This window comes from Coloeus monedula (assembly GCF_965178545.1).
Source record: "Coloeus monedula genome assembly, chromosome: Z".
Lineage (NCBI taxonomy): Eukaryota > Metazoa > Chordata > Aves > Passeriformes > Corvidae > Coloeus > Coloeus monedula.
In genome coordinates, this window is record NC_138822.1 from 27,821,711 (window position 1) to 27,836,191 (window position 14,481).

At 44.0% G+C, this 14,481-nt stretch overlaps 1 protein-coding gene across 2 annotated transcripts in view; it reads left to right on the top strand.

Moving 5' to 3' along the window:
• Positions 1-12,973: 12,973 nt before the first annotated feature.
• Positions 12,974-14,481, top strand: part of MAN2A1 (mannosidase alpha class 2A member 1) — a 110,605-nt gene continuing 109,097 nt past the window's right edge. For both annotated transcript variants that reach the window (XM_082301999.1, XM_082302000.1), the window contains exon 1: positions 12,974-13,203. In XM_082301999.1, the coding sequence (XP_082158125.1) occupies positions 13,069-13,203 (135 nt within the window). In that variant the 5' untranslated portion in view covers positions 12,974-13,068. The remainder of the gene's footprint in view (positions 13,204-14,481) is intronic.

Consider the following 14,481-nt stretch of genomic DNA (forward strand, 5'->3'; position numbering starts at 1 on the left):
TATCTAATTTCATTCAGTTTCATGGAGTTATATACCTTTTGGATAGTTAGACAGATGATTTATAAACTGTATGAGTAAAACAATCCTGAGTGATCAGAACAATTTTGTTGTCCGATAAGTCACTCAGCTTCCTTCAAATCATTGTGGATGCTTTCCAATATATTGTATTTCTTTCAAAGAAATGATACGACTCCAGAAAAGATAATGCTGTGTTTATCCATTATGACAGTTTGATTTCAAAATTCACATTGCTTTCCTCTTTGGTCCTGGAGAAGTTGTCCCAAAAGCTCTGCAGAGGCAGGATACATTCAAAGAATTATGGGTAGCTTTTCATTAGCCGCAGAAATTTGGGCCTGGTAATGAATTTCAGTATTGCCTGTTTGATTCTTACATGCAATCCAGACACATGTAAAATTCATATTACTGCATCCCTGGGTTAAAACTGTAAGTAAATAGTAAATGTACCTTTATTTGCCACTTAAACAAAAGAGGTTTTTTAACACTCATCTTAAACCAATACAAACCTATGGTCTTTTGCTTCTGCCAGCACATTTCTGCAACCAAAGGGGCAGTTGGATTCAGGAACTCAGCTGGCTCAAAACAAGCTATTTTTTGTTTCCTTAGGCATCAGCTTCATTGGTTGCCTGGTTGCACTGCCCATGCAACATCATGACCTCAAATGCTGCAGCACGAGGCAGGTGATGTGAATTCAGGAGACGTGCAATTCATGACAAATAAGGTGAACTTAAACTGTACCATTAAAGTCCTGAATTGCCTGAGCGGTGACTCAGCAAACGCCAATTATCATTCTTTTGAAATTATGTGAAAGTGGAAGGGCTAACTCTTGAATATCAGTTAACATACTGGTTAGTGTAAGCAGCAGTAGAAACAAAACACACAACAAGAGAGAAGGCTGTCTTAAAATACAGGGAAAGAGAATTACTCCGTTGAGAAACATATTATCTAGCCAGAAGTTTGCTGCCTCAGCCGAACAGTTCTCGAATAAACTTATCCTTTCTCACCTAAGAAACCGTTTTGAGGCAGTACCCCTAACAAACCATTTGTGATGAAAATAAAAAGAGACGTTCTTCCTTCTAGGTCTGGTTTGAAGTCCAGACTCACTAGTCTCCATTATCCTAAATATAAAAAATATTCACCAATTGCCACAACTGCCCTCTTTCCTCCACAGAAGATTACTGCTATACTATAAAAGAGAATAACAGATCATTTATGGTTTCTTAAAACAGAAACTAAAGTCACCTGATTTAGTAACTTCAGAGCAGTTTTCAAGTGTTTATCTTCTAGATAAGTGTTTGTGTAACTAAAGTAAGTTTAAATCTGCTTTAAATCTTAATAAGAATTTTGATTTAATTTCAAAGTTAAATTCTAGAACTTTCACTAATTCTATTACTACAAAGTACTCACATTAATAAGTGAATAGCCTGCTGTGTAATGTACATAATACAAAGCTGTTAAAAAGAGAAACAATAGATTAATTATTTGTATTATTATTATTATCTTAAAAATCGCCATATATTTTCATCAAGTTATGTGTTCAGTTTCTTAACATCAAAGAATATCATCAATGGCAAAGAGATGGTAGTTTTAATTTATAGGACATCAATTAGCTACACATTAAATATAAAGCAATAGCCACAGTTCATAATATGCACAATTCTGCTGAAACTGGAAGCAGAAAATATTCTATAGAGCACCATAATTCAGTCTCGGTGTTTTTGCTCTACAGTTCAAATGTGTAAGTGTGAATATTATCTTAATCTGTAATTCTGTCACAAACCTTCAATACCGTCCAAAGTATTCTCATTCAAGGTTGTAAGTAGTGCAGAAGTTATTGAAGGTATGTTCTCTCATTATTGCTATATAATTAAATAATTTCTTATCCACTTGATATGCATCAAAATAAAGCTTCACCTGAACGGCAGCAAAGGGTCTAAAGGTTTCCTGAGAGTAGAGCAGGCATGAACTACTAGAAACACTGTACCACCCAGAATTTTCTAGCACCTGTCTGAAGTCTCATTTGCCAGTACACAGAGCAGGGCCTTCAAGACCTTTACCACAAAAGCCATGCTCTTGTATGAGCATCATGTCATTAAAGCACTTGACAAGCTCCTCATAAAAATGTCTTAATTTACTTTTCTTCATTACAAAGTTCTGAGCCCATGCTTGATAATTTTAAATCTCTGTCATTCAATTGTTCCACCTTTCTCTGGGTTCCTAGTCTACCTGATCTATATACTCTTTCTCATCTGCTCCGTTTCAGTTGTTACACTGCTTTAAGGACGAGCTTTTTCATGTCCGTTTTCTCTGTCTCTTAAGGTTTCAAAGTTTCTGCTGGTGGCTTCTAGCAACCAAATAAAGAAAACTATGAAACACAAAATCAACAGAGAAACCTCAAAACTGACTTCCTCTCTGAAAGGGAGACTGTGGTCCTAATAGTTATGAAATCAAAGATTCGTATCTTCAGCATGTGACTTCAGTGAAGAGACTTGAATGGCTTCGTCCTGTGATGACAAAAATGAGCCAGAAAATTATACCAATTTCTTACAAATGCAAGAACAAAATGATACAATGTGAATTTCTGTGTGCAGATCAGACACCTGTATTACTTGTTACCACCACAAGGAGCGCCAACATTTTTGTACCTTGCTGACACTGGTAAGGTGGTCAAGGAGGAGCTATGGTCATGTTGACAAGTATGTGATTGCTTGTGATGAAGTCTGCATGCTGTGAAGAAAAAAGCTGTAGAAGTCAATCCTCTCCCCACTGCCTCTAGCAGAGAGGAAAATGGGAGAAAATTTCCTCCACTTTGTTGACATATTTTTCCTCACAACAGAAATAAAGAGATGAAAGAGCTAATGTGCCAGTAAATCACTGGCTGAAGAAAGGCAATATCACTAGAAGAAAAGTGAAGATACAATGTCAGGATGTTATCATAACTACTTAGTGATTCTTGCTTAATGTCATTTCACAATAATCTAAGGACCACTTGAGTTGAGGATAGCTGCAGTATTTGATAGCACACATTTTTATGAGTACTAGTTTCCAATATTCTCTGCTGAGGTGGTGAAGGACACTACACTTACTAAATCTTTACATGACAGAGGACAATATTTTCTCCAAAATCTCAGCACCGTTCCTTATTTAATGAGGAAAAATAAAACTCAGTAATAAGAACACTAATGTGTGCTGTCTCTTCTAGAACTTTTAAAACCACTAGCAAATATCAATCACATGTTACAGAAAAACGATGATAAATCAGTTGTGGTCCTGCAGAATTATTAAAAATGGACAATCAGATAGAAGACAGACATCTGATTCATGCCCTTCTGCTGGAGAAGTTTCACAGTTAGCTTAACATTATTAGTTAACTTACTTAAATGTATCTTTTCCCAAGGGAAAAATAGGCTAATAAATGCCACCACTGTGAAAGATGGTGCTTATCCTTTATTAAATTACTTGAAATCAAAGAAGAAGGATCAAAATGATAGGAAACTATGCCTTACTTGTTCTGCTGTCAACAGAACAGCCACTCTTTCTCCTCCTACGTTTCCTTTTTGGCTTTCAAACTAGACCTCTAAAACGCTGTAACTGTGGGACACCATGTGACATCGTGCATCTCCCAAAGGAATTGTGGGGCCATCTTTACCAGAACTGCATAAATAATGCTGGAATCTTTCTCCTTTTTTGCTTTCTAAATTGTGACATGAAATAGTGGAGTAATGCAACCAAGTGTTGTGCATTCCTATACTATAGGTCATGTACTGCAAGGGTCATACAAGCTTGTTGCAACATGTTCCAGATTGTAAAGTAGTTGTTGGTTTGGGGGTCTTGTTTCTTTTTAAGGTAACACCTCAGCATCCTCCAGAGTCCTTGCACACGGGCACTGCTGCCCATGAGCCCTTAGCGGGTCATCTATCTCCCTGCTGCCAGAGTTGGATACACGACAAATCAGTTTATACTCAGAAACGGGCTGGTGGGAGGAAGTTCCAAGGTATTCGACACAGTAATGGGCATTCTCTCTGTTTTATAATATATTATGGTATCCTCATCTTGATAAAGTACATTATTTTTCTATATTACTTTTCAGGTATGCACTGCTTTGTAGTGCACACACAAATGCACACATTTACTGCAGAAGGTTCTGTTGAAATCTCAACCAGCTAATCAGCAGTAAGGCTGCCAATACCTCCTTCAACCCTAAACAGCCTGGAGCATCAGTGTAGAAACCTCTTCTTCTGTAGGGGGTGCTGGGGAAGGGGGGGATATGCTGTTTATCACTTTGCTTAGTGAACATTTCTAGTGGTTTAGCTAGAATTAATCTTTAGCACGTTTGTCAGATACATGTGACAGCATCATAAAAGCTAGACATTTTAAGTATTTTTAGGGTAACTTAGGAAGACAAGAAGGATTAGATTGGTCAGAAGAACTATAGCTAGTAGAATCTGCCATGATGTTTGGGGATTTTTTTGTCCATTTTTGTTTGTCTTTTCCTTCTAATAATATCATTTCTTTATAGTTGGGCTGCCTATAGAATGGTTTTTTTTGGTTGTCTTGTATAGACCTCACATATTAACGACAATTTTTCACAAGCTTTTTGTCCATAGACAACTGTATGGACAAAGAGTAAAAGGTATTTCACAAAAGGTAAAGTTGATTTGTAATATTCTTTTCACAATGTAATCTTCAGTTGGAATGGAAAGAGATTAACGGAACAAATAATAACCAGAATATAATCTGAAAATACACCACACTTTTTTTCTGCAATTTGAAGCTTTACTTTCAATAGGCAGGAAGCAACAATAGACAAATGCAAATTTTGTTCCATATTGTCAACATTATTCCAGGAAATGTATGTTTGTATGTATGCTGTTATTTAATTAGTTTGTATACCAAAATGTTAGGAACATCTAACATTATCTTAGGGCTGTTTGCATTTGAAGTTACAGTGAATTATCTCTTCAAATAAAGATCTAGGAATTCTGTAGTAATGAACAGTTATTTTCTATTAAGGTGGGTAATGAAATAGCACATTCCCATATACTCACATACGCTCCAAGGCATCACTTCAAAACATGGTACAATATTCACTGTCAGATGTATTCCTGGACCATCCTGGCTGCTTGGGCCATTGCTGCACAACATGAGAGAGAGTTGTGGATATGTTTGGCTTTTTTCTTAGAACACACAATTTCAAACTTGTGCATTCAAAACATCCATGAGAGCAGTAATGATGTTCCATAATAATTAATGCTTTTTTAACCCAAGTTAAATGCTGAAAAAGAGCAAAATATGTCTCTAACACATTTAATCTTTAATGTAGGTGACTGATATTTGATCAATTTTTTGTGCTTTAGAGGCTAAGTCAGACGATCAAGACTGTATTTTAAACAAATATATCACAGCAAAACATAAGCTAAGTTTGGTTGACACTTATTTCTGTTACTAGACTTACAATGACAAAATAGAGTTTCTGAAGTAGATATTACTAATTTTATACTTGAAAGTGGCTTTTTAAAAAAGTATAATGGTTGCTGCCCTATTGAGCACTTTTGTTGCTTTTTTAAAATATTCATCAATATTAGTTAATTAGAAAACTAAACTGATATTTCTATCTAACTTCGTATGACATATCTGAGACATTGCTCTTTGCTTTGATGTTGCTAATGCAGAATTTTATCCCCACCCATTTGTTGTTGCTTTATTCTCCTTAGACTATAGCTGCACTTAAATATTTGCAGTTTCCAGAATAGTTTCCCAGTTGTGGATAATTCTGAGAATAATCATGATAATGCTATATCCTCTATCTTTAATTAAATACTTCCCTCCTGTTATGCTTTCTAGAGATGGAACTTAGTACTTTTGGGGTATTTAGAGATGCAGAAAACTGACTACATCTTTTTTGTGGGTGCAACTCTAGTATTGCATAATAGCACTGGTGACTGTATTTCTTAAGAACTGAACACATATGAAGGAGCCCCCCCAAAACATTCAGAATTTCTTTCCTTAGCTCAGCCTATGCTTTACTCCTAGAGCCAGCGCTGCACTGTTTACAGTAGCTTCTCTGTGCTTCATCTATGCTTTGTGCTGAAACAGCTTTTATTTTGAGAATAAAATGCATGTATAGCAGATACACTGTTCATTTTTTTCTTGTGTATTTATTCTCCTTTTTTAAGGGAATGGCCAAAAAGTTAAAGACAGGACTGAGTGTACAAATAGAAACCACATATCCAGTAGTATTCAGCAAACAAAGAAAGCATTCTTTTGCTTTGTAAAAATACATTGATACATTGCATAATGATGAGATTCATCGTGAATGAACAGCCTTGTCCAATATAATTTTTTTTGCTTTTTGGTATTTAACATTTTGATTTGAGCATTCCTTGTTATAGAATGGCATATTATTAGTCTGTAATAACTTCAGGAAGCTTTCATAACACACATTCAGCCAGACTTAACAACTTGTGGCTTGTCACATCTTACTTCTAAGATCTTTGAAGGTGACTTCTTGATTTTTGTCATGCCATGCTTAGTAAATTAACACATGTTGTGGAGCTCTCTGCACCTTGGAATCCAGATATTTTGACTCATCTAAGATTTAGGCAGGACAATTCCATTCAAAGTTTTCCAACTGAAAAGGGCTTTTCTACAGTTGGTGGGCAAGCTGGCCATGCATTAGGAAAAATTATTTCAGTGCTCAAGGAAAACATCCTTTACACAGGTTAAGACATATGGTTCATGAAAAAGCTTGGGAAAGGTGTCAGCACTTGGTGAGGGGGATGATAGAGTTCTGAATGGACTGATAAGTATGGTCAGGACTGGTTGTAGAAGAACAAAGGTCTTCCATGGGTTTGAAAGAGAGATTTGTGAATCTTCATGGACATGCATTCTGCACTGTTTTATTCTATGCTTTTGCAGTTTAGTGCCATCTACAATAGATTAATATAATGATTGAGATACTTAGACTTCCAGGATAACAGAGGTAATTGATTGTCGACTTCTGTGTTAACTTTCTGCAGACATAAGATTTCAACATTCTGATTTTAAAAGAGAAGCACCACACCACTTTTCTCTTTCTAAATGATGTATGGTTAAACAAAGATGTAAACTAAACATATATTTAAAACAATGCACCCTAAATGCAGCTGGATGCCAGTTCAGTATGCAAGAGAATATACATATATATATGTACATATATATATGTACAAGTATCTTATAAAAATCAAATCTCTGCAGCAGTTCAGCTCTGAAAATGTAAGAGGCTTTGCTAATTGCCTGATACTCCACTGTTATATAGTGTTTCAAGATCAATACATATCAAAATGTTTCAAAATCTACACTAGGTCAATGCAGTCTAATTCTCAAGCCGTGAGCATTTAACATTAAGTTATATACAAAAAACAAGCAAATAAATTCAATGTAGGTGAAAGCAATGTCTTATTTTCCTTCACTAGTTCCTAATATTTTAGAGAAGAATGACCTGACTGCTTGGAAAGTGGATTGATTTTTGCAGTCTGGAGCCTTACACATTCGATAAATGCAAAGACTGGCAAGCACTGCAGCATGATACTAATAGTAGGCAATGAGGCACTGCTAAACCATTTCCTGGTTGATTTTTCATTTGTATTTAAATAAAAGTGATTGATCTGACATTGAGGAAACATGAAAATTAAGTGCTTTTAATATTACATCTTTGTCAAATGTAGGTTATTGCATCCGGAACTTGAAAAGCTACTGAAGTAGAAAACGAAAAAGGAGTGTATGCTCAGACAAGCCGAATTTCTTAAGAAAATGAAACTAAAATGAAACTAACTGTCCCTCCCTTTGTCCATTTGTATCAATCTGATTCCTAAGAATATGCATGCTTAGCACTGGTGAAAAAAGCAAAGTAGGACAGGAAGATCCAGCACAAAGGCAAAGGAACTGATGAAGGGCCCGGAGCACAAGTCTAATGAGGAGCAGCTGAGGCAGCTGGGGGTGTTTAGCCTGGAGAAAAGGAGGCTCAGAGAGGACCTTATCTCTCTTTACAACTCCCTGGCAAGGGACAGGACAAGAAAAAACAGCCTCAGTTGTGCCAGAGGAGGTTCAGATTGGATACAAATTTCTTACCTGAAAGGGCTGTAGGTATCAGAACACGCTGTCCAGGGAAGTGGTGGAATTGCCTGTCTGGAAGAGTTCAAAAGGCCTGTGGATGTGACGTTTGTTGTCTTAGCCACCTGATAATGAATGTCCCTCTGTGGTACACTCTTTCAGTCTAAAGCCATGCCCCCTTGTCCTATCATTACATGACCTTGTGAAAAGTCCCTCTCCAGCTCTGCTGTAGCCCCTCTGTAGGTACTGGAAGGTGCTATGAAATCTCCCTGGAGCCTTCTCCTCTGCAGGCTCAACACCCCCAGCTGCCTCAGCCCATCTTCATAGGAGAGATTTCCAGCCCTCTGACCACCTTCATGGCTGTCCCTTGACAGCTCCAGAAGATCCATATGGGACCTCCCCTTATGTCGGGAGTCCCAGCACTGAATGCCTCAGGTGAGCTCCCATGATAGCTGAGCACAGGGGAAAAATCACCACCCTAGACCTGCTGGCTACACTTTTGATGCAGGCCAGGACATGTTTGGCTTTCTGGGCTGCAAGCTCACATTGCTGGGTTATGACAAGCTTCTCATCCACCAGCACCCCCAAGTCCTTCTTCCCAGAGCTGCTCTCAATCCATTGTCTGCCCACCCTGTGTTTGTACTTGGGATTGCCCTGACCCAGGTGCAGGACCTTGCACTTGGCCCTGCTGAACTTCGTGGGGTTCACACAGGCCCCTCTCAGGCCTGTCAAGGTCCCTCTGGGTGACATCCCCTCCCTCCAGCGTGTCCACTACACCACATAGCTTGGTGTCATCAGTAAACTTGCAGAGGGTGCTCTGATCCCACTGTCCATGACACTGACAAAGATGTTTAACAGTGCTGGTCCCAGCAACAACCCCTGATGACCACCAGGTCTCCACCTGGATATTGAACCATTGACCACAAACCCTTTAAGTGCAAACATCCAGACAATTCCTTATTCAGTGAGTGGCCCCACAATCTAATCCATGCCTCTCCAGTTTAGAGACAAGGAGAGCCATCTGGGAGAGTATCCAATGCTTTGCCAAAATCCAGGTAAATTACATCATTTCCTCTTCCGCTACTCACCAGTGCTGTAACCCCATTGTAGAAGGCTGCCACATTTCTCAGGCACAATTTGCCCTCAGTGAAGACATGTTTGCTGTCAATCATCTCCTTGTTTTTGGAGAAAACATAGTTTTGAGAAGGGTCTGTTCCGTGATCTTGTTGGGTGCTGAGGTGAGACTGACTGGCCTGTAGTTCCCTGGGTCTTTCTTCTTATCCCTTTTAAAAATAAGGTTGATATTTCCCCTTTTCCGCTCATGGGAACTCCACCTGACCATCACAACTTCTCAAATACATGGGTTAGCCTCTTCCTCCACCAGTTCCCTCAGGACCTGTGGATGCATTTTATCAGAACCCATGGAATTGTGCACCTTTAGTTTGCTTAGATGTTCTTGAATCTGATCTCCTACTGATGCCTTTTCCGGGTCTTAAAATCAAGAGTCAGACACGGTTAGAAGGGGAAAAGGGATTTTACCTTGGTATTTATTTTAAGGATCCTTAGGTGCACACGTCTAGGTCATATGCATCGAGATGCACCCCACTCGAGCATGTGTGTCAGTGTGTGAGTCCCCCCCAACATCGAGTATAACATTATAGGTTTTACTAATTAGCATATCTGTCAAAGATTCCCCAATGTGAGGCTCAATGAGCCCCCCTCCACAAGGAACCTTCCCCTGGATGGTTCTATCTTGGTTTACAAAATGTGTTCTGGAGAGGACCTTGGGGTCTGGGGCACACTGATGCCTAGCTACGAACCTTCTAAAATGTTTAGTCTCTCAGCTTGACAAACAAGTCCAAGAATGTAGGCAAAAAGCACCAAGAATACAGAAGTTGTATAAAGGTATAATGGGTATAAAAGAAAAGGCAAAAATCTTCATGGCATCACTGCATTGGAGGGTTCTTTATTTTACCTATCCCTGCCTTTGTCTTCTGTGACTTAGGCAGGGAGGCTGAAGTCACTTGCCAATAAAGACTGAGGCAAAAAAGTCATAAAGTACCTCAACTTTCTCCATGTCCCAGGTAACCTCCTATATTCTTCTGGAGAGGTCCCACATGTTCTCTATTCTTTCTTTTACCACTGATATACCTATAGAACCTTTTCTTTTTGCTCTTGATGTCCCTGGCTAAATTTAATACTATTGGTGCTTTATCTTCCCTAACAGATACCTGAGTACGCAGACTAGTGCTCTGTACTTCTCCCAGAATACCTGTCTTTACTTCCATCCTCTATAGGCTTCCTTTTAGTATTTGAGTTTCCAGAAGCTCCTTGTTCATCCATGCAGGTCATCTGTGGTTTTGCCTGACTTCCTTTTCATCGGGATGCACTGCTTTTGAGCTTGGAAGAGGTAGTCCATGACTATTAACCCGCTTCCTTGTGCCCCTCTCCAGGGCTTTATCCCATGATACTCTAAGAAGCGCTCCCCTGAACAGGCCAAGTCAGCTCTCCTGAAATCCATGGCGGTGAACTTGCTGTGCTCCCTCCTCATTGCCCCAAGCATCTTGAACTCTACTATTTCAGAGTTACTGCAGCCCTTGAGCTTCACATTCCCCACAAGCCCTCTTCTCGCTGGTGAGAATAAGGTCCACCATAGCACTTCTCACTGGCTCATCTATGACTTAGAGAAAGAAGTATTCATCAAGGCATCCCAGGAACCTCCTGAATTGCCTGTGCTCTGCTGTGTTGTTCCTCCAACAGATGTTGGGCTGGTTGAAGTCCCCTTTGAGGATAGGGCTTGTGACCATGAGGCTGCTCCTCTCTGTCTGTGGAGGTATTCATGTTCTTGGTCTCCCTGGTGAGGCAGCCTGTTGCAGAATCCCACAGTAATGCCACCTGCCCCCGCCCTCCCTTTAATCCTGACCGATAAGCCTTTGGTTGGCTCCTCAACTCCCAGGTGGAGTTACACGCATTTCAACAGGACAAGACACTAGTGTGCACAGAGGCATTGAAATTGCCCTCCCCACCACCAGAAGCTGACTTACAGGCCAGAGTGGCTGGAATTCCTTTGTGCTGCCCTTGAGGTGCTTTCTTGCTGACCTGAGATACATCTCCAGGCCCAGAGAACCTCTTGCTGGCCCTGGTATCAAAACAGTAAGAGCTGGATGGACTGAGGTTCCCCTCCCCTCAGCAACTACAGTAGCTCTTAACATTTCTACTCAGTGACTGAAGCAGTCCTTACTGCTCTTCAAATATGGAATCCAACACTTCAAATTTTTGTCCAGTGGGACAAATGGAAGGAGAAATTATGAATAATCAAACTTTGAAGTATGTTCTCTAAGATACTAGAAAAAGCTTCAAACATGGGGAAACTTAGCAATGGTACAAGCTTCTTGGCTCCTGCAAAGATCTACTGACATTGATTGGCCAAGTTTTTGAGTACTATTACAGTTTTAACAACTGTGGGGCAGGGAAAAGGCAGGGTGGGAAGGGGATGATATTCTTGGCAAAAGAAAATAAATAGTGGTTCTAACACATACATCCTGACTTTAAGGCATAGGTGTATGTGTCAATGACAGTCATTAAAAAAGAAGCACACGCAATGGTAGAACATGTTCCCAGGATGTGCCTAATCCCCAGTGGCAGCCAATGCATCTTAAGTACTTTCTTGAAATATTGGGCACGAGCAGACATCAGGCATGAACGTTTTCAGAGCGAGCAGATTAAAGCTGTAAGAATTAGGAGCTAAAAGCTACCAAACGGAGGGCACAACCTGAGTGGCCGTCCCTGAACCGGCCCGTTTCAGCTGCGACCCATTCCTGCAGGAACATGCGGTACGTCGCATGAAAGCACCGTGTAACATTGTACTCCTTCATGCGTAGAAAAGCCTGACCCAAGCTGGAGCTTGCAGCGGCTCACAAACGTGCCTAATGGTGTTAGCGGGCAACAGGGTCCCCACAGAAGGGTGGACGGGGCTTTGCTGAACGACGCGGATGCCAGTGTCATTCGGTACCGGAGGTCTCCCCCCGCCCTGCATTGCCTCCAGTCCCCTGCCGCCTCGAGGCGCGGGCAGGACGGCGGAGTCCCCAAGCAGCCCTCCCTCCCTTCCTCTCGCTTCCTCCTCCAGCCTCCTCACTTCCCACGGCGGAGGCTGCCACACACCGACCGCCGACGGGGCGGAGGCGGCAGCAGCGGGGACATCGGTGCGCGGCGCCTCCGAGCGGCCGCGGGGCAGCTCCCGACGGGCCCCGCCGCACCGTGGGCCGACAGCAGGACTACCCCTGCTCGCGGAGAGCAGAAGGGCGGCGGCCGCGGCTCGCCCCGGGTCTCGAACGCCGGGGCGGTACGGGCCGGCGGGGGCGGAGCCGCGCCCGTGACGCGGCGCTCCGGCGGCGGCGGGGCCGGCACTGGCGGGCGGGCGGGCGGGGGCTCTCTCGGCGCGGAGCTTGTGCGCTGCGGCCCCGGGCGCTCCGGCGGCGGCAGCAGCGCTTCGGCCGGGGGAGGAGGTGCCAGACTCCGGCGCCGCGTGCGGGCAACGAAGGGGAGCGGAGCGGCTGCTGAGGCGGCCTGAGGAGGAGTAGGAGGAAGGGAGCAGGGAGCAGCGCCGCTTGGTCGGCCCGGCGGTGCTGCTGCCGCCACTTCCCCGCTGGGCTCTCTCCTGCCCGCGAACTCGATCCGCTCCGGGAAACTCTCCGCTCGCCTCTCAGCAGCGCCGGCGGGGTCTCGACACGGGTCTCGGCCCCGGCGCGGCGGGCGGGGGAAGGGGGTGCGGGGGGCAACTTCTCGCACTTCTCCGGAGAAGGATTTGGGCCGCCCCGCTCCGGGGGCGGTGGCGCCTGCGGTCCCCGCCGCGGCGGGAGAAGTTTCGCCTCCGATCGCGGGGCGGCGAGAGGGGCCCGGGTGCGCCGGCCGCGGCGGGAGCAGCGCGGCGGCGGCGGCGCCGGCCCGGCAGCCTCGGAGATGAAGCTGAGCCGGCAGTTCACGGTGTTCGGCAGCGCGGTCTTTTGCGTGGTGATCTTCTCCCTGTACCTGATGCTGGACCGCGGCCACTTCGATCATCCGAAGAGCCCCCGGAGGGAGGGCACCTTCCCCAAGGTGAGTGGGGCGGCGGCCGGGGCGCGGCGGGCGGAGGTGGAGGGGCGGGCGGCGGTGCCGCCACCACCGTCCCCCCGCCGCTGCCGGGGGTGCCGGAGCGCCGAGACGCGGCGGGGACGAGGCGCGGCGGCTGCGGGGCCGGCGGGGCGGGGGCCGAGCGGGGCCGCCTGCGGGCGGCGCTGGTGCCGGCCCGGCGCGGGGCTGCGGCGAGAGCGGGCACAGCCCGGGCGCGGGGTCTGGCGGGGGTCGCCCGGGCGGGACGGGACGGGGCCGCGCTGCGGCGGGTCCGCGGGAGGCTCTCCGGTCGCGGAGCGGGGTGCGGGGCGTGCGCGGGCAGGACGGGGAGAGCTGAGAACCCGGGACCTCAGCCGTGTCAACAACAGGTAGGTTTAGGGAAATGCTGACCTGGTGGCTGCTTTCCTTTCCGCTGAACCGTGCTTTGGTGCCGTAACTGGCTGACCCGACTGCTCCGCGTGGTTAAACGACGCAGTTCTTCAGTTCTTCGCTTTCCTGTGGTGGCTGCGTGGCGGAGAAGTTTAAAAGCTGTGTGTCGTGGTTGTGTTCTAATAAGGAATGTTTGCCCGTGAGAAGAAATATGTATTTCAGAGAGGACGTGGTTTGCTGTGCAGAACGGCAGAATGCTGCTGGCTATCCACAGCTGTGTGTTCTTACAGACACAAAACCCCAGCAAAACCCCACCACGTAGAATACAAAGTTATAACCTGTTTATGCTTGCACTACTTGGTACTTATTTTAATTTTTTTTTTTAACAGACTGAATGAAAGTATATTTTAGTATTGGAGTGACACTTCAAGTGAATAAAAGAACTCTGAAAGCTTAGTTTAAAAGTAACAATTATCTCTCTGTTAGAACCACTCTTGTTTCGTTCAGTGCAAAAGTAATAATTGATATCATTTTTTTAGCAGTAAAGACAGAAGCCTCGACTTAAATGTAAAGAAATAGAGCAGATCTGTTCTGCCTTTATTCTTTCAAGTTACAGTTCAGAGGTCAGCCTTTAGTTTTTGCAGGAAGGAAGAGAACAAGAGGAGGAGGAGAAGAGGAACAAGACAAGGCTGGCTACAGCAGCTGTGTCTGTTCAATGTGTAACTCCAGCAGGACAATAAAGCCACATGCGGCTTTTGTAAAAGCTGAGTACAAGTGCTGCTTTGGGGATATGGTCAGTATCTTATGTGAGGAAATGAGTTAATGTGTCATTATTCAACCAGCTTAGTTTAATACAGGTGAAGTATGTAACAGGAAATCTCATCCATGGGTGTT